At 48.7% G+C, this 21,328-nt stretch overlaps 8 protein-coding genes across 8 annotated transcripts; 5 read left to right on the top strand and 3 right to left on the bottom strand.

Moving 5' to 3' along the window:
* Positions 1-449: 449 nt before the first annotated feature.
* PENARI_c009G05910 (GMC family oxidoreductase) lies at positions 450-2,338 on the top strand (the record flags this gene model as incomplete). The annotated part of the gene is made up of 3 exons (XM_022631876.1): positions 450-1,396; positions 1,456-2,072; positions 2,130-2,338. 3 exons carry the CDS (start codon positions 450-452, stop codon positions 2,336-2,338), a joined length of 1,773 nt encoding a protein of 590 aa, XP_022488377.1.
* Positions 2,339-3,059: 721 nt separating this feature from the next.
* PENARI_c009G03404 (uncharacterized protein) lies at positions 3,060-5,741 on the bottom strand (the record flags this gene model as incomplete). The annotated part of the gene is made up of 3 exons (XM_022631809.1): positions 3,060-3,960; positions 4,030-5,127; positions 5,179-5,741. 3 exons carry the CDS (start codon positions 5,739-5,741, stop codon positions 3,060-3,062), a joined length of 2,562 nt encoding a protein of 853 aa, XP_022488229.1.
* A 1,017-nt stretch (positions 5,742-6,758) lies between these two features.
* On the top strand, positions 6,759-7,735 carry PENARI_c009G01750 (uncharacterized protein; the record flags this gene model as incomplete). Its single annotated transcript, XM_022631759.1, has 2 exons — positions 6,759-6,899; positions 7,583-7,735. The coding sequence occupies 2 exons, from the start codon at positions 6,759-6,761 to the stop codon at positions 7,733-7,735; spliced, it is 294 nt and encodes a 97-aa protein (XP_022488419.1).
* A 675-nt stretch (positions 7,736-8,410) lies between these two features.
* On the top strand, positions 8,411-10,315 carry PENARI_c009G04635 (uncharacterized protein; the record flags this gene model as incomplete). Its single annotated transcript, XM_022631839.1, has 1 exon — positions 8,411-10,315. One exon carries the CDS (start codon positions 8,411-8,413, stop codon positions 10,313-10,315), a length of 1,905 nt encoding a protein of 634 aa, XP_022488149.1.
* Positions 10,316-11,271: 956 nt separating this feature from the next.
* On the bottom strand, positions 11,272-12,959 carry PENARI_c009G10742 (uncharacterized protein; the record flags this gene model as incomplete). Its single annotated transcript, XM_022632031.1, has 4 exons — positions 11,272-11,649; positions 11,705-12,467; positions 12,551-12,756; positions 12,819-12,959. 4 exons carry the CDS (start codon positions 12,957-12,959, stop codon positions 11,272-11,274), a joined length of 1,488 nt encoding a protein of 495 aa, XP_022488424.1.
* Positions 12,960-13,339: 380 nt separating this feature from the next.
* Positions 13,340-14,683, top strand: PENARI_c009G06748 (metal-dependent hydrolase family protein; the record flags this gene model as incomplete). Its single annotated transcript, XM_022631903.1, has 1 exon — positions 13,340-14,683. One exon carries the CDS (start codon positions 13,340-13,342, stop codon positions 14,681-14,683), a length of 1,344 nt encoding a protein of 447 aa, XP_022488218.1.
* A 181-nt stretch (positions 14,684-14,864) lies between these two features.
* PENARI_c009G07944 (fungal specific transcription factor domain-containing protein) lies at positions 14,865-17,040 on the bottom strand (the record flags this gene model as incomplete). The annotated part of the gene is made up of 6 exons (XM_022631940.1): positions 14,865-15,164; positions 15,202-15,319; positions 15,467-16,414; positions 16,466-16,539; positions 16,591-16,636; positions 16,688-17,040. 6 exons carry the CDS (start codon positions 17,038-17,040, stop codon positions 14,865-14,867), a joined length of 1,839 nt encoding a protein of 612 aa, XP_022488355.1.
* Positions 17,041-18,514: 1,474 nt separating this feature from the next.
* Positions 18,515-21,250, top strand: PENARI_c009G03102 (uncharacterized protein; the record flags this gene model as incomplete). The annotated part of the gene is made up of 4 exons (XM_022631799.1): positions 18,515-20,336; positions 20,562-20,668; positions 20,767-20,999; positions 21,103-21,250. The coding sequence occupies 4 exons, from the start codon at positions 18,515-18,517 to the stop codon at positions 21,248-21,250; spliced, it is 2,310 nt and encodes a 769-aa protein (XP_022488309.1).
* Positions 21,251-21,328: the final 78 nt, after the last annotated feature.

The raw sequence follows: 21,328 nt of genomic DNA, 5'->3' as shown, positions 1-21,328 counted from the left end.
GTACTAAGGGTTTGGTTTTAAAGTGCAAATCCGACGGATTTGATCCACCGCACAGAGTCCGTAAAAGGGCCAGATCTTCATTTTAGTCTATTCAGCTCTTGTATGGTCAATCCGATGTCGGTAGCAGCGGAATATTCACCTTTCTCATCTCGCTAGCCATACTTTGAGCCGAAGTGGATCAGATGTTCCCTCAAAATATACCCAATTGAGTTACCATTCCCATACTCACTTGTTACGGATTTAACTTTCTAGTTATAGATTAGTCCCAAAATTGATTCAGTAGGTCCCTGAGATGGGCTGTGGATCCGATGCTTGTAAATCTTTGCTGGTGTTTTTCAGTGCCCAGGATACATATAGAACTGGGTATAAATTGATCAGCGTAGCAGCACCGCTTGTACCTGAAATTTCAAAATACACCCTGCATCTCTCAATAGCAAGTGCCATAAGCCATGCGCAACCTCATCAGCCTCGCACTGCTTCCTCTAGCAGCTGCAGTCCCTCATGCATCTCGCAGCTCAGTGACACAATACGACTACATTGTCGTCGGAGGTGGAACCAGTGGCCTGGTTGTCGCCAACCGTCTATCCGAGCAAGAGAACATCAATGTCCTCGTCATCGAAGCTGGAGGCTCGGTATACAACAACGATAACGTAACAGACACCCTCGGATACGGCAAAGCATTCGGAACGGACATCGACTGGGCCTACGAGACAACAAAGCAGGAGTATGGCGGCGGGATCTCCCAAACATTGCGTGCCGGAAAGGCACTTGGAGGAACATCCACCATCAACGGCATGGTGTATCTGCGTGCACAGACTGCCCAAATTGACGCTTGGGAGACAGTCGGTAACAAGGGCTGGAACTGGAAGAACTTGTTCCCCTACTTCCGCAAGGGAGAGCAGTTCCAAACTCCTGAGAAGTATTCGTTCTTGAATGGATCTGGAGTTACCTATGACCCGGCCTACCATGGCTTCACTGGCCCTTTAAAGGTCGGCTGGTCTTCAACTCAGTTGAACGATGGTCTCGCCCAGGAGGTGAACACTACCTACCAGAACTTCGATGTGCCCGTTTCTTACAACAAGGACCCCAATGGTGGAGATATGGTTGGATACAGCCTGTTTCCCAAGACTGTGGACTCTGAGCTGAACATCCGTGAGGATGCCGCTCGCGCCTACTATTACCCTTACCAAAACAGAACCAACCTCCATGTTTGGCTGAGAACCCATGCCAACAAGATTACCTGGAAGGATGGCGAAGATGCTACTGCAGATGGCGTCGAGGTCACTCTCTCCAACGGTACCATGGCCGTGGTGAAGGCCACTCGCGAGGTCATCCTTGCTGCTGGTGCATTGAAGTCTCCTGTTCTGCTTGAGCTCTCTGGAGTTGGCAACCCTGAGTAAGGATCTCAAATTCTAATCTATATCCCTCAGGAGCTAACATATAGATTTACAATAGCATCCTTGCTAAGTACGGCATCGACACCAAGATCAACCTGCCGACCGTTGGCGAGAACCTCCAAGACCAGATGAACAACGGACTTCAGTACGACTCAAAGGCAAGCTACAGCAAGAGCGCCGACTACGTCGCCTACCCATCAGCCTCTCAGCTATTCCCCAACTCCACCGCCGTCGGCGCCAAGCTCCTTCGCAAGCTTCCAGCCTACGCAGCCAAGGTTGCCTCCGCCAACGGTAACATCACCAAGGCCAGTGATATCCAGCGCTTCTTCAAGATCCAATGGGATCTGATTTTCAAGGCTGGAATTCCTGTCGCGGAGATCCTGCTCGAGCCCTTTGGAAACACATACGACACCGAATACTGGGGCTCTGTTCCTTTCTCTCGTGGAAACGTTCACCTGTCCTCTGCCGACCCCACCGTCGCAGCTACTATTGACCCGAAGTACTTCATGTTGGATTTCGATCTCCATGCTCAAATCCAGGCGGCCCGTTTCATTCGCGAGCTCTTCAAGACCGAGCCGTTCGCTGACATGGCCGGCAATGAGACTAGTCCCGGTCTCTCTGTTGTTGCTGCTGGTGCTGATGACCAGGGATGGTCTAACTTCATCAAGCAGAACTGTATGTTTCATTCAGTTATTTCCATTGCTAAGAGGGCTATTGCTAACTTTTTATTAGATCGATCGAACTTCCACCCCATCAGCACTGCTGCTATGATGCCGAAGGAAGTCGGTGGTGTTGTTGACACTTCGCTCAAGGTCTACGGAACCTCCAACCTTCGGGTTGTTGATGCCTCTATTATACCCTTCCAGGTTTGTGGTCACTTGCAGAGCACGGTGTATGCCGTTGCTGAGCGTGCCGCCGATATCATTAAGGGAAAGATCTAAACTACTGCCATGTCGAGAGTAGGCATGCAATAGTGTGTGTATGTTTTATTCGACAGAGCAACAGCTCCTCTCTCATGTACATATAAATATCGTTATATCACCACTAAATTTTGTTACGAAGGGTTTATTGTTATAAAACCACTTATTTTGCGAAACCTCCTCTCACCTCCCCAACAAGGCTCAAGCCAGTACGGTCTAGGAAGAGTAACAAAAACGGGCAAGATATTGAGACAGCAAACAAAAGCAGCAAAGAGCCCAACAAAAACATGCAATAGTAAGGATTTGCTCATGGTAACTTACCTAATTACTAACTTACCGGCGTGTGGCTTATACACCCGATCCTGAGGTAGCAATTCCACAGTAAGGTTCCCTTTTCACTGTGTCCCACTGTGGCTATAGTATATGAAAACAATGAGCTATTCTAACGCTCGAAAACCACTTTATCTATATCGATAAAGATCCAAATATGGAAAGAGGTCAATATCAGAACTTCGACAGACGAAGACAGTAAGTGGTGTGAAGAGGTTAAGTGTAGATGACGAATCTCCACAGATAAGTATTTGATCTAATAACTGATCATTGGAAAGGATTTGTGACAGAAGGCATGTTACAAATAATAACTAATTGGGGTCGCGGGAAGCTCTACTTGGATAGTAAATTCGGGTTGATTGAGGCTTTTAGTGTTTGGTGAAAATGGAACTGTTTAACTTCGCGTAGGTTATCAAGCATACAACTTCGTCGCCGAAGGCTTATCAACTTCCAATGAAGTGAAACAACAATGTCCCTTCTCATCGTCAATTTCGCGATCCTTTTTCCAAGCCGGCGATCCAGCAGTTTCACCCCACATCAGCCCACCCAAGGCCGCATTATCTAAATCGTCATCCTCAGGCAAGTGACAGGCAGCACTAAGAGCAGCACTACAAGTTGCCGCCAAAGGCATATCGGACTTGAACTTTCGGAACGACAAGCCAACCAAGATTAAAACCATAAGAGCCCCAACCATCAGAGCCACAAAGAGTGGCAATGGAGCATATGCAAGTGAGTTGACTGTTTGTCCTCCCGAACCTCCATATGCAGAATTCGGATTTGCGGTTACATATCCAGACGGCTGAGCATTTGGGCTCTCGAGACGGGACGAGCCCCAGTCGACTTGACCCCCTGGCCGGTAGGGAACCAGCGTGACGTAAAAGATGCTCTGTGAAATTAACCAGTGCAGAATCGTATACATCATTAGAATCGGGATGGCGTACTGGTAAGGTATACTGAGCCAATATGTGGAGCGTTGCTTGCTGCCTTTGACTGGCCATGTAACGCGCAGTGGTTGTCTTGATGCTCCGTAAGTGCTGTATTCTGCTGCAGCCACCATGCCTGTCAGAACGCTGTTGTACCAGTAATAGCAGATGGTGAGGGCTAATTGCGGGATATTGGCTATCACCACCGAGCTTAGGATGGGTAGCTGAAGGCCTGAGCTGTGGACAAAATTATAAGTGTTGGCGTCCATTTCTGCCCACCATTCTCGGAGGAGCGCAATGTTGAGAAATGAGTTTGAAGTATAAGCCTGCCAGTCGCTGGTGATGGCCCGCTGAAAGAGGGACGCTCCTGCAGCAATAAGTGCCAGACATCTGAAAGAGACTTGTTAGATTTTAGGTCGGAAAGATAAATTATGTTGCATTAACCGAAGGAAAACTCACAGAATAATGGTTACTGAGATTCTGCTGATACTTGGTGCTTGGATCCAACGCTTCCGGCGCGGCAGGGGTTTATGGGTTATGATAACAGCCTCGCAGCTATCGTCCAGGTCTCCTTCTGCACTTATCGGATGTGGTGGGCTAAGCTTCTTCCATTTACCTTTGTGGACATCGGCGCTAGAGAGCCAGCACATTCCAGCTGTCGAACGATCAGGGTTCGCAATGAAAGATGCTACGGTATCGCCCACTGTGAGCAGTGGGGCTGATTGAAGACGTGCGATTCGACTAGCGAGGAACATGGCAATCACTTTCACCATTGTCGTTAATGCAATCACGATGCAGATTGGGGGACTGTATAGCAGCCTGCAATGTTGCTCAGCTCGCACCGCCATACATCCATCGACAGTGTATGTTCCCCAATCATTGCTTTCGCCACATACGGTTGCGCTTTCAGCCTTGACGTCCTGTATGTCATGGGCATCGATGTAGCTGCGGACATCTTCAATCGTTTTGGCAGGGGCGCCATTCACCCAGTCCATCACTTCGCTAGCATGCTCACACGCGGCACGTTTACCACCTTCATCTATGCAGTCCTCTACAGACGACATATTGTATGGGTAATAAAACAGTCCATCATCGAGGTGAAGGGTCATGTAGTCTGTTGAATAGCTGTTGCCTTGGATTACGTTACCGTGGGCTGCGTCACCATTTGGGCCATAGTCTACCGCATCACTTCCGCCTGTCGACATCGAGCTTGGCATACCCTGGAGAGTTTGCACTGAGCGGATAACTTCATTGCCACCGTCGTGAACAGATAAGTCTGGCGTCAGCGCGATGAGTGCCTTGATACCCCGTTGGTTGATCTGGTTGAAGTATGACATGCACTCCTCTGTGGTGATATGATCATACTTCTCTTGAGCAATGATAGAGGCAAAGTCGGGCCACTTCATCTCACCCCATATTCTGTAATTCGGATACACGAAGCATTGGTTCAACTCAGGTGTAGTCAAATTCCAAACGTTGGCAGGGCTGATATCGTGGGGAGCAACTATGTAGCCAAACTCATTCGTGTTTATAGATTCGAAGATCACAGAGTTGTACCTTTCAACCTCATGTTAGTTCCAGTCAAAGTACATGCTCGAGAAATCTCACAGTAAATGGAATGGGGTTGCTGTAATCATGAGAACAACCCACAGTGCCAGACGAGCGCGGTCAATCGCAAACAAATTCCGCAGACTGGCACACCCTATATCGAGCCACCGTCGTTGCGCGTGGGCCTGGTCGATGCTTTCCCTGGTGGGCGCGACAAGCGTCTGCATGCAGTAATTACTTGCACCAAGAATGCAGGTGCTCAGTATGTTGATTATCAAATGGAGTGCAATGGACCATCGCTTGGTTAAAATGCAACTGCCGTCATAAATGACCGAGCCGTTAGCAAAGCTGTGCTTGCCGGGATACCTGCTGGATAGACCAACGGCAACAGCGACAAAGACCAGATGTAGAAGAAGGACCACGGTGGATGCTTTAGCGCATAGGTAGACACCTTCGATCCAGCGACGCTTCCCTGGTTCAGACGAGGTACCATTTTCTGATATAATGTGGTCGTTGGACGTCCGCTCTTCAAGCAGATTGACATCTTCATTTGTAAGGGGTTTCTCCTTCCTCCCAGCAATCAATGAGTATGAGAACGGCAGAGATGCTTTGTCTCCACCCATTTCGGTTAATTCGGTGTCTTGTTGTTTGCCATAGTGGACACTGCTATAGCGCTGAAACGAGAACATAGGTTGGAGCCAAATCCAAGCCTTGCGCACCGAATCTCTCACCATCTCTGTAGGCTCCTGTTTGTCGCGGAACCAGTCAGGTCTCAAAGGGGAAAAAGCACCTGCCCAGGAACAGGCGAATTATTGGACTGGCCCTCATTGTTAAATACATGCAGCCCCTAACCCTGCACATCCCTTATTAAGCGAAGTTATTAGCCTCATTGAGTGTGTTGTTGTGGCAATCGCTCCACCGTCCTTTTGGCCCCCAGCGCTAAGATATGGCTATGGGCCTGTGCGCCGTTTCAGCATTGCTTCGCTACAGAGCTGTCGAGGACTGCATTTGAGGATGTAAGTGTAGCTGTCATAGATAGTGCAATATAAAGCATGAAGAAAAAAACGATAATTTATCAGCAGGATCCAAAAATCAGTTTGCGTGCTTGTATAACGTTATTACTTGTCACCACATGGTTTATTTTTAGACCGTGGCTTAGCCCAGCATTTCCCAAACCTGTCAATTCTCCATTGCAGAACAAGACGGCTGAGTTTGGCCCCTAAGCTCCCAGGAACAGTGAGACCACCGGATCACGTGTATTAGCATCTTCCAGACTTTTCGCCCAAAGCCATTGAGCAGAGGGACGAGCAAGGGTGAGCAAAGGGTCACTCCCTATCCCACCGCCCCTGCCAAAGCTCTCCTCTATCAGTGTCCAGACTTCTCTTCGCAACAATGCACCAAGTCTCCCTCTCATAAAGCTCGAAATGATTCAGCATATAATAGAGAGACGGCCCATCACTTTCCAGTATTTGCGCCACTCGATTAATGTGTCTTCAGAATATCTTGTTATTTACCAGGGCTGTTTCCTCAAAGTCTGGCGAATCAACTGGGAGCCTCAACAATGGGGCCGCAACTGGGATGATCTTGGCAGCATCGCCCGGAGTTAGGGCATGACAGGTGAAATGATTCGGTTCGCCGACATGGACGGAGATGGCAATGCTGATTTCATGGTTATCGCTGAAGATGGGAGTATCCGTATGTGGAAGAACCGGGGAATTATTGGAACTAAAGGCTCGAGTCTCTACTTCGTCGACCTCGATGGCAATAGTTCTCTTGGGTTGGTGAGACGGGCAGCAAGATCCTGTTCACAAATCTCACTGGTGATGGCAAGGCCGAATATATTGTTCAATACGATTGTGGCTCCGCGAAGCGCTTACCGCAACACGGGAAATACCGCGGATGCTGCAAGTCAACGAACTCGGGGGAGTACGACCAGTTCGATGAACCTTGGTGTATTGGACGTAAGCTTCTTCTTGCCCCTCCTCTTTCTCTAGTTGCGATTTGGGGCAACTAACTGCAATCTGACAGCGCCGTTCCAGATAACCTGTTACCATTACTAAAGCCCTAATGTCTGTTGTTGGACTAAGCGGTTGGCGCAATACTACAGCCACTATAAAGAGTTAGCTTATTGGTTCGGTACTCGATTCCCTACATATTAGGTATCATGGGAAAGGCCTAGTGTGTCAAGCAAAGCCATAGCACTCAATGCATTTGTACTGTTATCGTTGTTATGTTCTTATATTTTTTAACGTCCAAAGGAATGCAGCCTACGCCAGAGTCTGTGCCCATATACGACCTCCCTTAAAGAGTATAGGATGCGCGTGCCAAGCTATAGAATTATGTACAGTAATACTTAGAAAGTAATTCGAGCCCGAAGGCAATAGCAATTGGCTATTTGGTAGAGATATCTCCCAACATGTAGATATATTCTCTATTTATTTTGTGACTACCCCTGTGGTTTTAGGGTCACTTTGGCGGAGCGGCACTTGAGTTCTGGTCCCCTCATGACCCGCACGGTTCGCTCACCTGGGATCGCCCAAGTGTACCCGGTGCCGAGGACTTCCACTGTCTACATGTTTCTATTGAATGCGGTAAACTCGCCTGGCTAGATACATGAACGGCTTTCTAATAGCGGCAAAAATCCCCCAGACTCAAAACTCCATAGGCTTCATCGGATAAATTTCAAGGCTATCTTTCCTGGTCTTGGAATCACACCTTCGAGAAACTCTTTGCATTCTCCAACCGTGGCATTCTCTAGGATTTTTTTATTTTGTTCCGAGGCTAAGAACTATAGAATATACCATCAGTCGATTAGCTCACGGAACTAATACTTCGAGCTGTATGCTGGATATACTTGATTACTTGATCAACATGAGCCGAAGCCACCACCCCCACATCCCCGTCGCCCTAGAATTGCCAAGGCAGTCAATAGCCGTGGCGGGGAAAGCAAGTTAATTGCCGAAGGAGTTGACTGGAAGCGTAGATGCCGAGAGGAATTCTACTTACCCCGGTCTTGGCATCTTGGCATATCGCAATGGCCATCGATCTAAACTGACAACTGATGTACCCCATGTTCACCCCCTCATCTTACCCCCTATACTACCACGTGTGTGACCGTTCTGATAGTATGCCAAGCTCATCAGTCACCGGTGAAAAACTACTCAATTGCCGATGCATCGTCTGGGAAACTATATAAATGCCTAACTGCAGCCAGATAAAATACCCTCATCAACTCATACTAATTCATTAAATAAATAGTGGCTGTGTTAATTACCCTTTGATAAAAGCGGCAATGAAGTTTTTTACGGGATTGTCGCTGCTATCTCTTGCTGCTCCATCGTTGGGCACACCTGCAGCTCTGCACTTTCAACGCAATGAAATGACCCAACATGAACAGCCCTTGATCAAAGTCCGGCCCCAACGAACTTCGTCTCGAGAGCTTGTGAGCCTTGATGGTCTATGGAAATTCGCCCTCGCATCTGGCCCCAATGACACGGCCCAGCCGTGGACAGCGCCATTGCCCAAAGGTCTTGAATGTCCAGTCCCGGCCTCTTACAACGACATTTTCATCAGCCGGGAGATCCACGACCATGTGGGATGGGTTTACTATCAGCGTGAGGTCATTGTCCCCAAAGGCTGGTCTCAGGAGCGATATCTCGTGCGAGCCGAATCCGCTACGCACCATGGTCGCATCTATGTCAACAACCGGCTTGTTGCCGAGCATGTGGGCGGCTATACACCTTTTGAAGCGGACGTCACTCAATTAGTCGCCCCCGGAGAGAAATTTCGCTTGACGATTGGTGTCAACAACGAGCTTACCCATGAGACTATCCCACCTGGAAAAATCACCACAGGGAACGCGACTGGCAAGAGAATCCAGACCTATCAACATGACTTTTACAACTATGCTGGTCTCGCCCGATCTATCTGGCTTTATTCTGTACCCAAGCAACATATCCAGGATATTACTGTGGTTACAGATGTTGATGGTGACAATGGTCTGATTAACTACGAGGTCGAAGTGGCGAACCAGACGACGGGGCAGATCCAGATCTCAGTGATCGACGAGGATGGAGCTATTGTTGCAAAGGCCTCGGGAGCTCAGGGTACTGTCACAATTCCCTCAGTCAAGCTATGGCAACCTGGCGCCGCATATCTCTACCAACTCCAGGTCAACATCGTGGGTTCTAGCGGCGATGTAGTCGACACCTACAATTTGGCTACGGGCGTGCGTACTGTCAAGGTTGCCGGGTCACAATTCTTAATAAATGGAAAGCCTTTCTACTTTACCGGTTTTGGCAAACATGAAGACACAGCAGTACGTGGCAAAGGACATGACCCAGCATACATGGTTCACGATTTCCAACTCATGAAATGGATTGGAGCAAATTCTTTTCGGACTTCACACTATCCTTATGCGGAAGAGGTCATGGATTTCGCAGATCGAAATGGAATTGTCGTGATCGATGAAACACCTGCCGTTGGTCTGAACATTGCCTTGATGGGCGTATCTGAGAGTGGTGCCCCACAAACATTTACGCCAGATGCGATTAACGATAAAACCCAAGAGGCCCACAAGCAGGCGATTCGTGAGCTCATTGCCCGAGACAAAAACCATGCCAGTGTTGTCATGTGGTCTATTGCCAACGAGCCCGCATCTCATGAAGATGGAGCTCGCGAATACTTCGAGCCACTGACCAATTTGACTCGTCAACTTGATCCAACTCGCCCTATTACATTTGCTAACGTCGGCACGGCGACATATCAGCTGGATCGGATCTCTGATCTGTTTGATGTCAGTTGCATAAATCGGTATTTCGGATGGTATTCTCAAACAGGAGACCTTGAGGAAGCAGAGGCAGCTCTTGAAAAGGAGCTGCGTGGATGGCAAGAGAAATTCCACAGGCCGATCGTCATGACCGAATATGGTGCAGATACTCTTGCAGGCCTTCACTCTATCCTCGGACTGCCTTGGAGCGAAGAGTTCCAAGTACAAATGCTAGACATGTACCATCGAGTGTTTGATAGCATTGAGTCGATGGCAGGCGAGCATGTTTGGAACTTCGCCGATTTCCAGACCAACTTGGGTATCATCCGAGTAGACGGTAACAAGAAGGGTGTTTTCACCCGTGACCGAAAGCCAAAGGCGGCAGCTCATAGTTTGAGGGCAAGGTGGACCAGTATTGATAAGAATTAAGGAATTGACATTCTGCCAAATACAGATGTTTGGCCTCACGTTACAAAACTATATGCAATTAAATGCACTGAAGATTCGAGCGGTCGACCACTGACAATGGAACAAAATGTGCTTAACAGACGTAAGTCTGTATTCTACCCGATTGGACTGCTTGTCATATGTTCCAAATCGTATCGTAAACATTATTGAAAATAGCCAGGAGACAGCGTGGAAAGAAAGGACAACGGTCTGGAAGGCAAGTTCGGATGCGCGGATTCCTTGAAGGACCCCTTGCAAAACTCATCACTGGCCCACTCCATATAACATTAAGCGCTATCCATGATCTTCTCCACAAAGGGCCTCTACCCAAGTGGACTACATTCTCTAAGGATGTGGAGCGGTTCTACTTCCATCAAGTCCTCATCAATCGAGCTATATACGATATCGGGCGAGCGGCAGAAGGCAATGAGACAATCAACTAGTTCGTGGCTGTAGTCCAAGAGTCTGGCCGGCGTTCAGAGCTGTTTCATGCACTCAATCGGAACGGTACTTGGAGGAATCCTGAGTTCCGTTTTCAATATCGCACGGGACCAATGGATTGCGGAAGACAATGGGAACAACAAATGCGCAGCCTTTATATCCGGAACAAGCGAGATCACTTATCCTGGACTGTGGGTAGTTGGCCAGCGTTAGTAATTTATTCAAACACCTTTCAAGATGACAATGATAGCAAACGTGTCATTTGGAACTATATAGATCACAATGTCGCCGATAATACTGTGGGTTTTGCAACTGCGCAGCCTGAACCAAGACACGCGATTGAAGCCGTATTACTCGTGAGAAGGAAGTTTTTGTGAAATGTATCACGCCCACACCGAATCTTCACGTTGCTGTAACCGTTGAAAAATATTGATGTACCAATAGTTTTTAGAACACACTTGCTAATATCACATTCCAAAATCATCACCTCCACTTAATTACCATACATAACGGAACTCCCGATCCTGTTTGTCCGTAAGATCTGTCTGAGGAAGACCGTTCTCATCCAGCGCAACATGTTGTTCTACACTCATAGGATCCGAGTTCGCTGCCTGCTTATCGCGTTCCTTATTATCCCACACACATAGGAAGCGGAAAAGAATAACCACGCAGAAAAGTAAACACCACGTCACAATTGACGTGATCACACCGGAGGTATAGCGAGGGCGGTGTGTCCACAGCTGAGGCGAAGCAATACAACCCGCGCAATAACCAATGAAGAACATGCCGTTCACGATGGCGCGTTTTGTGTTGCCTTTGAAATTGGAGGCCGCTAATGAAAGAAGAATTGTCATCGATGCCGTAATGCAAGAAGCCTGTAGAAATTAGTGACAGCTCCGATCAAGACAATTATATGAGGAAATATCATACCAGCCATGAAGCAACAATAAGGCCCCATTGGGCAGCAACATCCAACTTCATCAAGAAAACAGTGCCAATAAGAGGTGGAATAATCAAAGCGAGGACAACCAGTGATCGTTGATGCGGGAAAATATACACCAGACCTGCACCGATCCACAACAGAACAATCTGCACAGCTCCCGACGGAGCTGTGTAGAGCATAGTCTCAAGCTTGCTATAGCCTATAGACTTGATCACAAGGGACGCGAAGGTCAATACAGGCGATTGCATACAAACCAAAACGCCAAACCAAAAGACAACCCATGCTTTTGGGTCTATGAGTGTCTCTTTGAGCTGCACCATAGAGAAGGACGTCTTGTCACCACCCTCCCGATCTTCTGCCATGCGCAGCGAGAGAACCTCTCTCTCACGAGCGTTGAGAAACCACGCGTCCTTAGGTCCGTTGGGCATGAGTATAAAGAAACCCACGCCTGCAAGGACGGTTATGGCACCACAGATGATAAATAAAACACGCCAGGGCGCGATAGAAAGTGAGGTATTCTTACCGATACCGTACATTAGGAAGCAGCCAATTACTTGGGCTAGACCATTCATGGTAATCCATAATGCTGTGCGGATGTTGTGCTCTTTCTTCCGGTACCAGATACTTGTGATTGTAACAAAGGCGGGTGAGACGGCGCCTTCACTGAAGCCGAGGAGGAATCGTACAGCGGCGAACCCCGCGAAATTGGTTGGAGCAGCGAGGCACATACATATGATGCCCCAGACAATTCTGTATACGGGGAGTTAGGATATGGAAGGCAAGAACAAAACAGGCGATAAAAGAAAGACGAATCCCTTTCGTGTGAGACATACACGGTAGCACCGACAAACTTGGTCAATGGAAGTCGACTCATCAAGTAGATGAAGGGGTACTCGGAAACAAGTTGGCCAACGTAGAAGATCGAGCTAGACCACGAGTACTGTGAGCTCGTCATATTGAGATCTTCGATGAGACCGAATACACCAGCATAGCTGAGGCTCTGCTTGTCGAGATATTGCAGGAAAAAGACGAAACACATCTGAGAGCGCACAGGGTTAGCCAACTTAGGTTCATATTTGAGCAACGACATATATCGCTTACAAATGGAAGGATGACCATGTCAATTTTCCGAAGAACCGCCCTTTCTTCCTCCACGGTGTAACCACCGCTCAACTCGAGCATCTCGCCATCTGTACGATCAGCATTGTCGCTGCACTCTGGGCTCTCTTTTAAAATGTCCATCGAGATAGGGTGGTGGTCTTGGATGTGAGTCACTTGTAGACAGTGCTAAATCCAGTCGAGGGGGAGAAGCTAGGGATGACTCGTAACAAACAATTCAACTTTGAGTGTACACAGAGAAGACGTGTGTAACATATGGCAATTGACCCCGGACTCCTCATATTTATGCATTACCGCCTTATCTCCAAATGAAGGAAGATCAGCCATTTAGCCATGCGGAGTTGATAAAGCGATGTCGTCGGGCCGCTGGTGTCGGGTATCTGCCCTGGACACTTTGCCGCGATACACCCTCATCACTTTATGTCTACTTAAACACCAATAACTTGTCTTGTTATTTACTCATTCACTTAAACATCTGTCTTTCAATCTTTCACATAATTATTATGTCACAAACCAACCTCCCTGGGTCCGATATCAAGCCATGGACCCGCCCCGCCCCAAAGGGATACAAGTTCACCAACGCCAACATCGTGGATATTGAATCCGCCACAATCAAAGAGAACTCAACGCTAGTAACAATCGAGGGTAAAATAGCCTACGTTGGCTCAAATCCACCCGAGTCCGTACTAGCAGTCGACTTCGAAACAGTGGACTGCCAAGGCAAATACCTCTGCCCAGGTCTCTTCGACGCGCACGTCCATCTATGCGCAGTCCCTGGCTTCACAGATTTATCCAAAGCCTTCGGTAACCCGAATGATGTTCATCTCCTGCGACAGCCATACACGGCATCGCAGATGCTACACCGCGGTTTCACCAGCATCCGCGACTGTGGCGGTGCGCAACTTGCCCTGAAAGAAGCCATCGAGGACGGCGTCTTCCCCGGACCCCGACTTTTCCTTTCTGGCCATGCCCTGTCCCAATTTGGAGGACATGGTGATCTGCGCGGATCCCATGAAGCTACCGGCTGCTGTGGTGGTACCCATAGCAACAACCATCTCGGTCGGATGTGCAACGGCGTACCGGAATGCATGTCTGCCGTTCGTGAAGAGATTCGTTGTGGTGCTGATTTTATCAAGATCATGGGTTCTGGCGGTGTGGCTTCTCCCACGGATAAGCTGGAACATCTTCAATTTACCGCTGCGGAGATCCAGGCTATGGTGGAATGTGCCGATAATGCTGGGACTTTCGTCACGGCTCATGCGTACACCGTCAAGGCTATTCGGCACTGTATCGATAATGGTGTTCGCGGCATTGAGCATGGAAACTTCGTTGACCCGCCTACCGCGAAGATCATGGCTGAGAAGGGTATCTATCTGACGCCTACACTTATCGCGTATGCCCAAATGGCATCGGAGAAATGGAAGCACTATCTGCCTATTGAATCCCAAACGAAGAATCAGATTGTGCTGAAATCTGGGCTTGACGCTTTACGAGTTGCTTCGGAGGCTGGTGTTACTATGTGTTATGGGTCTGATTTGCTAGGACCATTGGGATCAGCGCAGACACATGAATTCGCTTTGCGATCCCAGGTTCTAACGCCTATTGAGGTTCTGCGCAGTGCCACTATCAACCCAGCGAAAATGATGGGCTGGGAGGATGCTATTGGTCAGATTAAGGAGGGCTTCTATGCTGATATTGTGGTTCTGAATAAGAATCCGCTGGAGGATGTTACTGTTTTTGATAGACCTGATGAACATGTTCTTGGGGTTATGAAGGATGGTCGTGTCTACAAGAGCAGATGGAATGCGCTGCTTGAGAATGGTCAGATTCCTGTTCGAGTTCAATGATTTTATCGTTGGTAAATTACCACGAGGGCCATAACGCATATACAGTGCCACTGAAGAAGTATTGGACAGTCTCTACACAAAAGCCTCGAAGCTAGTATGCTGTTTCGTACATTGTTTTCGCCCTACTTTAGCCCTTTTTTCACCTCTTTTTTGCCCATTTTTGAGTGCGTCGGGCTGTGCTTTAATATACAAGTGGAATGGAAGAGGTATCCAGGGCCCACAGCGGGTGGTTGGTGGTCAAGAAAGAATCAGTTGTGATATCGACGGTATTGCCCTCCGTGGAAGCAGCTTTAGACAGCTGGGCGCAAAGGTCGGAACAAGTAAGGACAGGCTCCATGTCATCTAGTTCCTCAACGGCGGATGCGGGCTCGTGAAGAGTAGGAGGACCAGGATAGGGATTGGCCATGAGTGCCTGCAAGGGAGGGACGGTTGGCGTACCCACGTAGATCCAGCCGGGCAATTCGTATTCGGATAGGTCCGCCTAAGGTTGGTTTGGAAATGACGTTGACCCTGCCCACGATTGAATTCCCGAGAGCCGTAGCACTTTTGATTTGCGGTGGCCAGGCTTGCGAGGACAAAGCCACAGGAGGGTTGTGAAAGGACTTATGGCCTAGATTGTTTTGGATGTTGTTGGTGCTGGTACTTTGGTATTATGACACATGCATTCTGATTTTGAAATGGCCATTTGAATGAAACAGTTCTTTTAATCTATAACAGACGAATGTGCTTCGTATAGATACATTAATAGGTCATGTCAAGCCAGAGAAATCCAAAAGATCAAACCCAGTCAGACCCATGAGGAATGCTGGGTCATCATTTTGCAGAGCCGACAAGTGATCATCATCTGTGGACTGTATTCCCCACGCCATCGTTGATCCATGTGCGAGGTCTTGAGGGAGGAGCGAAGTTTCTGAAAAATTTTGGTCATTTGGAGTCTTCCAACCAGAGGTATTCGGGACATTTGACTGCCCTAACTGCAACAGAGGTGTGTTTGAGTAAGGCACATTGGGTTCTACCTCGATGCCTCTGTAGGGAATAACGCCTTGTTCTTCTGTCTGAGAAGGTTCCATCTCAGCGTGCCATGCCGCCCATTGATGGTACTCAGATGCAGAAGCTGAGCTCTGAGCATCCTCTGTGCTTTCTGTATGAATAGATGATGCTCGGTGGATTTTGGCCGCAGCCTCGTTCGTTATAGACTGCACGGCCTCGACAAATTTCACTCCCATTTTAGCTGTGATATTCCCAGTGGCCATCTTGCGGAGACAATCAAGACCAAATGTAACCCGGGCTTCATACCCCGAGTCACGTTCCATGATCCCAGCCACCAGTGTCACAATGGTTGCGATGCTGCATCCTTGAAAGTCCGTGAATGAGAAACGAGTGATATTGCCGGTGCTCGTGAGATTTTCGAATAACAGGAGAAGTTTTCTGGCTGCCTTTGCGCAGGATCGGGATTGCCTCACAATGAGGTCACTTGCTTCAGACGGCTTTGACCATGGCTGTAAATGACTGCGAGGGCTTGTTCGGGCGACGGTCACAAGTGCTACTTTACCGATTGTGATCCATGCATAGTAATAGTTGAGATATAGGTGAAATATTGTGCGGTATCTGGAGTCTTTCGGGTGCATGGTATCAATCTTGAAATCTGGTGGTAGTGATTTCTTCCACTGCCTAAGATCAGATTCCCAACTTTCAGCGCGTGACTGCTCTGTTGTTTCATTTAATGACCCTCTTGAAACCGGTGTTAGTAGATGTACTATCACTTGAAACAATGTCACATACCCAGGCTCGGCGATCTGATCCAGTATTCTGATCAAACGGGTGTACGCCATTTGAAATTGAACATTGTCATATTTCTGTAGACGATCTAGTGCTGGTAAAGGGGACGGATAAGGTACTCTAATTACGTCGATACCGACAGAACGAGGCCTGTTGAGCTTGACAGTGGTGCATCTATTATTGGTTAGCCGTTCAATCTAGCTCAGTAGCGACATTTTTTCCAACCTTTCAAGAGAATATATTGACCACCACAACCGACGTCGGACCTCTCTCTCCCGGTCATTGATCACTTGATCGTCCTGGTCAATATGAAGATCAAATGCTAGCGCTTTGCGCAGTGCCAGCCCCATATAGACGTATGATGATCCAATCGCACTAGCTGGCATTAGATACACACCCAGCAAAAAGGGTGCTTGGATAGATCGGAGACATGGCCTGTCAATGATGTCGGGAATGAGAGACTTTCCATGGTTATAGAAGACTCGACCCAAATCATCATTATCACGATGGAGGCTGATGGCCGATCCATGTGGTCTCTCGAGGGGTGCCCACTGACTCCCTAGGGCGAATGCTGCCATTGCGAGGCAGACAAAGCTTATATCAGACCTCAGGGGTGAACTGGGATCTTTGTAGAACTGGTCAATCTCATTCAATACCTGATCTTGATCGAAGTAAAAGAAAGTGTCTGTTGCATGCTTGATGAAGACAGATAATAGGAAGTCGGCTATCGGACGTGGTGGGAAGGCGTCTATTGTAGTACGCAACCGTGCCAGTTCAGAGGAATGAAGTGCTTTTGGACCAGCCATATGCTTCATACTATCAATTTATGTACCCTCACTTTGGGGTTGAGAGCAAACAAGTCACTTACAGCTTGCATTGCAAGCATCTCCTTTTCTTCGGGGGCCACATGTGCATCTAGCGAGAAGGCCTCTCGAAGCCGGGATAAGATATTTGGCCATGGAACTCTTTTGGATTGGCCTGTGACAACATGCTCAGCGAGCCTTTGAGACAAGACCGTGGATGGCGAGAGTAAATCATGAGGATTCATGGAATCAACGGGACGAGAAACCTCATTGTTTCGGGAGGCCGATATACCATGTTCAATCGGCTCAATGGATGCGGGTGGATATTGATCGTGGATTGAAACAGATCGCTCTCTGTGTAATAGTTAAGAGGGGGTGTATCTTGCACTGAATCAGTCGTACCTTTCAAATTGGCAGGCCAAATTGCGAGAAGAGCATCGCTGACACGTCCCCGGGGTCGACTCCACACACTTGCTTTTTCGCGCTTTGCAGCGATCGCATCTGGGGTAATAGCGTTAGTGGGTACACCAAGTACCGAACCTTGAAGCTGCATACGCTCGAGGGGCCCTTTTCCGATTCTGATCGGCAACTCGCCTCCTCCGTCGACGGACGGCGGCTGGGTCCATTCCGGTGGTGACTTTCAGGGATAGTGCATACTACTGATCTTCTGAATCGGAAAGACTAGATGTGAAATTCAATGATATGAGCCCTAGAGATGGAAGACACACTGCCGACATCGGCAAGTTGGCTCCCGCTTATCTCTTACCCCACACTTGGGGAATGCATAGCAACAAGTATAGGCAAAGACATGGGAATATATTTAGAAATGTTATATTCATGCTATTCATCTTTGAACCTGAGCTCGGATGTGCACGAACTGGTCTGCAAAGGTGGAAATCCTTGTTATTTTTGGTTCTTCCGAAAGGAAAATGTATACGGATACGGGTACGCGTATAACTTCGATCGTCAACCAACTTTTCCACTAGTCTCTCGAAACACTTGATGTGAAGAAAGTGTTACCTAGACGGGTTAATTCTCCTGTAACCTGCACGCCATAGTCAGGGACGAGTGGATCTACTCCGTGCCCGTACTCGCTTCCATCACCATCTTGGCTGATATGTTCCATTATGAACCATAATGCTAATTTCCTCGGTTTGTCAGAGCTGGGCTATAAGAACTGCTTATGCCACAGCTTGTTATCCCTGAAAAGTGTATTCAATCAACTCTTGCCTGCGCCCTGTCCCGCAAGATGCGTTGGACCCTCTCTGCTATCACCGGTGCAGCCGCCCTTACTCTGGCCGGAAATACCCCACCACCTCCTCAGCCAGAACTCATAGAAGTCGTTGAGCTTCCCTTACCACCAGTGGCCCCAGTTAATGCCAAGGGCGCGTGTACAGCCTCAATCAATCCCCATCGCACCGGTTGTATTGGCAAAGTTTCAGACTCCTTCCAAGCTGGTGATTTCACACCCGATGGAAACCACGTCGCTGTCACCGTGGAATTCATCGGTGCCCCTGTGGCCCCTGATCCAGCCAGCATATACAGGGACAAACAGCTCATTCTCGTCAAAACGGACGGCACAAATTTCACCAATGGAGACCCCTGGAAATGTCTAAGTTGCGGTGTGCCTTCAGAGCATGCGCGATCTGTTGACCCTTCCAAGGACTATCCTCACGTTGCTCGCAATGCTCGCCAGGCACTCTGGGGTCACAATATTCTGGATTGTGGTGGTATTCCACTGGTCAGCGACTTATGTTCTCCGAACAAAACACATATCTACCCGATTTACTGGCCCACATCCGTAAATGGCTCCGGTACTCCAAGGGAAATGCGAATGCACCCAGACGATATTCACATGGGCTGGAGTTCCTTCACTTCCGGCGGCGAAAATTCCTATTATGGTCGACTGCAGTTCAACCCACATCCCACGAATGGAACCCTTCGCGTCCCTCGATACGATCTAGTGGATGTGAACCTACTCGTTCAACCAAATGGAAAATCACCCATAATGGCACATGGCTCAGAGTTGACACTCCACGACCAAGCTATCACAGTTGGCGAACTACGAGGTTTCAGCGGCTCCGGAGATGAAATTCTGTATATTGGAGCCACACGCGAGGCAAACAACATTGATATCATGTCTGTTCACATTATTACTGGCGCAGTCCGCCGTCTCACTAGTCATCCCGAATACGCAGACCCGGTCGCATTTTCACACGATGATCGATGGTTTGTGACGATGGACACCCGAGGCTCAGATCGTCAAATGTGGATGTCAGGAATGCGCCACGTACCCCCTTTGATTGATATCGTCGCCACTACTGCGGCTGCATCCACACGCAATAACGGCGCCCGTCGTTTCTTCCAGCCTATCTTGATTGATCGCCATGGTGACCGAGGCGAGTACTTCGGTCAACAGGTGAACTACAAAGGCGATGGTAGCGATGGCAGTGTCAACGATCCTAATTGGAACGGCAAGGCCGATCCCGCCTTCTCCCCAGATGGCACACGCATCGTGTTCTGGCAGAGTCTGGTAGTCTCCCCTGCGTGTGGAGGGGAGAATCCTCTTCCATGCCCGGTATCCACCGCGCAAGGTGGTCGAACATATCGGGTAATGCTGGCGCGCCTCTCAGACCGAGAACCTACAGATGAGGCCCCTGTCTTTGCCGCGCCGGATAAGATTCCGTGGGCCACTCCATTCCCACTTGGTGCAAGTGTGCCCACACCCTATACTCTGCCTGCAGGTAACTTCACGCTCAACGGCCAATCAAGTGGCTTTGCCAAGGTGGCTTTGGTGAAAGACCCGAAGCTTGGCACTTTCAAAACCGTGTCCGTGAAGTACAAGAATTACTCAGACGACGGAATCCATTTCATCAATGGGTATGAGTCGGTGACTGTGACGTTAGAGGCGTCAGACCCCTGGGCTAATCATGTGGACTGGTACTCTGATCTCTTACAAGCTGGAGCAGAGAATGCGACCAAAATAACCGGTCCTGGTGGATTCCATCTATCTATCAATGCACTTGAAAATATCTTCGAGGCAAATGGCACATTGACAACGACTGTTGATGGTGTGGCATATCACCAACCCCTCAATGGAGCTTGAGTGACTTGTTTGATGTTTCAAGAATGACTCTTGTAGGGATGATTTGTACAATAAGTAGGAAGCAGGGCTATGTATGTTGGGCTGGCAGTTGTGACGTATCGCGGATAGTTGCAGATGTGCGCAAGTAGCGGCTCAACGAACATCATTGCAGCCTAATCAAATGTGTTGCCATCTACGCACTTATTCTCAGCATTTCGTATAAGTTTGTTGTTGTTGCTTGACTTCTACTCCTTCCTTCCCCGCCTTCCACCTCCAATACAAACCAAAGCTGCTCGTCTTCTTGATCGGCAAAATGGGGTATGTCAAGCTAGGATGCTCTAGTACATAATCCACTGACACAAGATAACTACACCCATTACTACAGTGTTGATGACTGGGACTCGCCTGAATGACAGGCAGCCTGGAGGCGGCTCATCGAAGACGTCCCTAAAATCATCCAGGAAGCAGGTATTCCCCTCACTGGGATGTGCACCCCGGAGGATACCATCACCCCTGTGCTTGTGGACCTTGAGAGAGGCATTGGCATCAACGGTATCTACGATGACGGCCATGAGACTTTCCGCCTTTGCAAGCCAGGTGAATGGAGCTTCTGCAAGACTGCGCGAAAGCCATACGACATCGTCGTTTCGTGCATCATTCTCTGAGCTTGGAAGCTGGCGCCTCTGCGCATGGGTGTTGGGTATGGCGGAATGGCGTCGTTTCTGTTGATGGCATCCTACTAACTATTGCAGATCTGATGGTGATTACGATGACTGGGAACCTGCACGTGCACTTTACGCAAGTCTGTGGCCTGGAGAGGATATTGAGGGCTTGTGGCCTAAGCGCGACGATGGAGAGCGCGCGGAGACTGGAGAGGGCGACGAGGGAGACAATGAGTGAGACCAAGAACGAGGGCTTGCTTCTGGGGGCAGTCATGCAGCTTATCATAACCGAGGCCTTGCTATGGTGGCTGGTAAC

The sequence above is a fragment of the Penicillium arizonense genome, assembly GCF_001773325.1.
Source record: "Penicillium arizonense strain CBS 141311 chromosome Unknown PENARI_contig009, whole genome shotgun sequence".
Lineage (NCBI taxonomy): Eukaryota > Fungi > Ascomycota > Eurotiomycetes > Eurotiales > Aspergillaceae > Penicillium > Penicillium arizonense.
The sequence above is the reverse complement of the archived record's forward strand: the minus strand, read 5'-3'. Positions and strand labels throughout refer to the sequence as shown.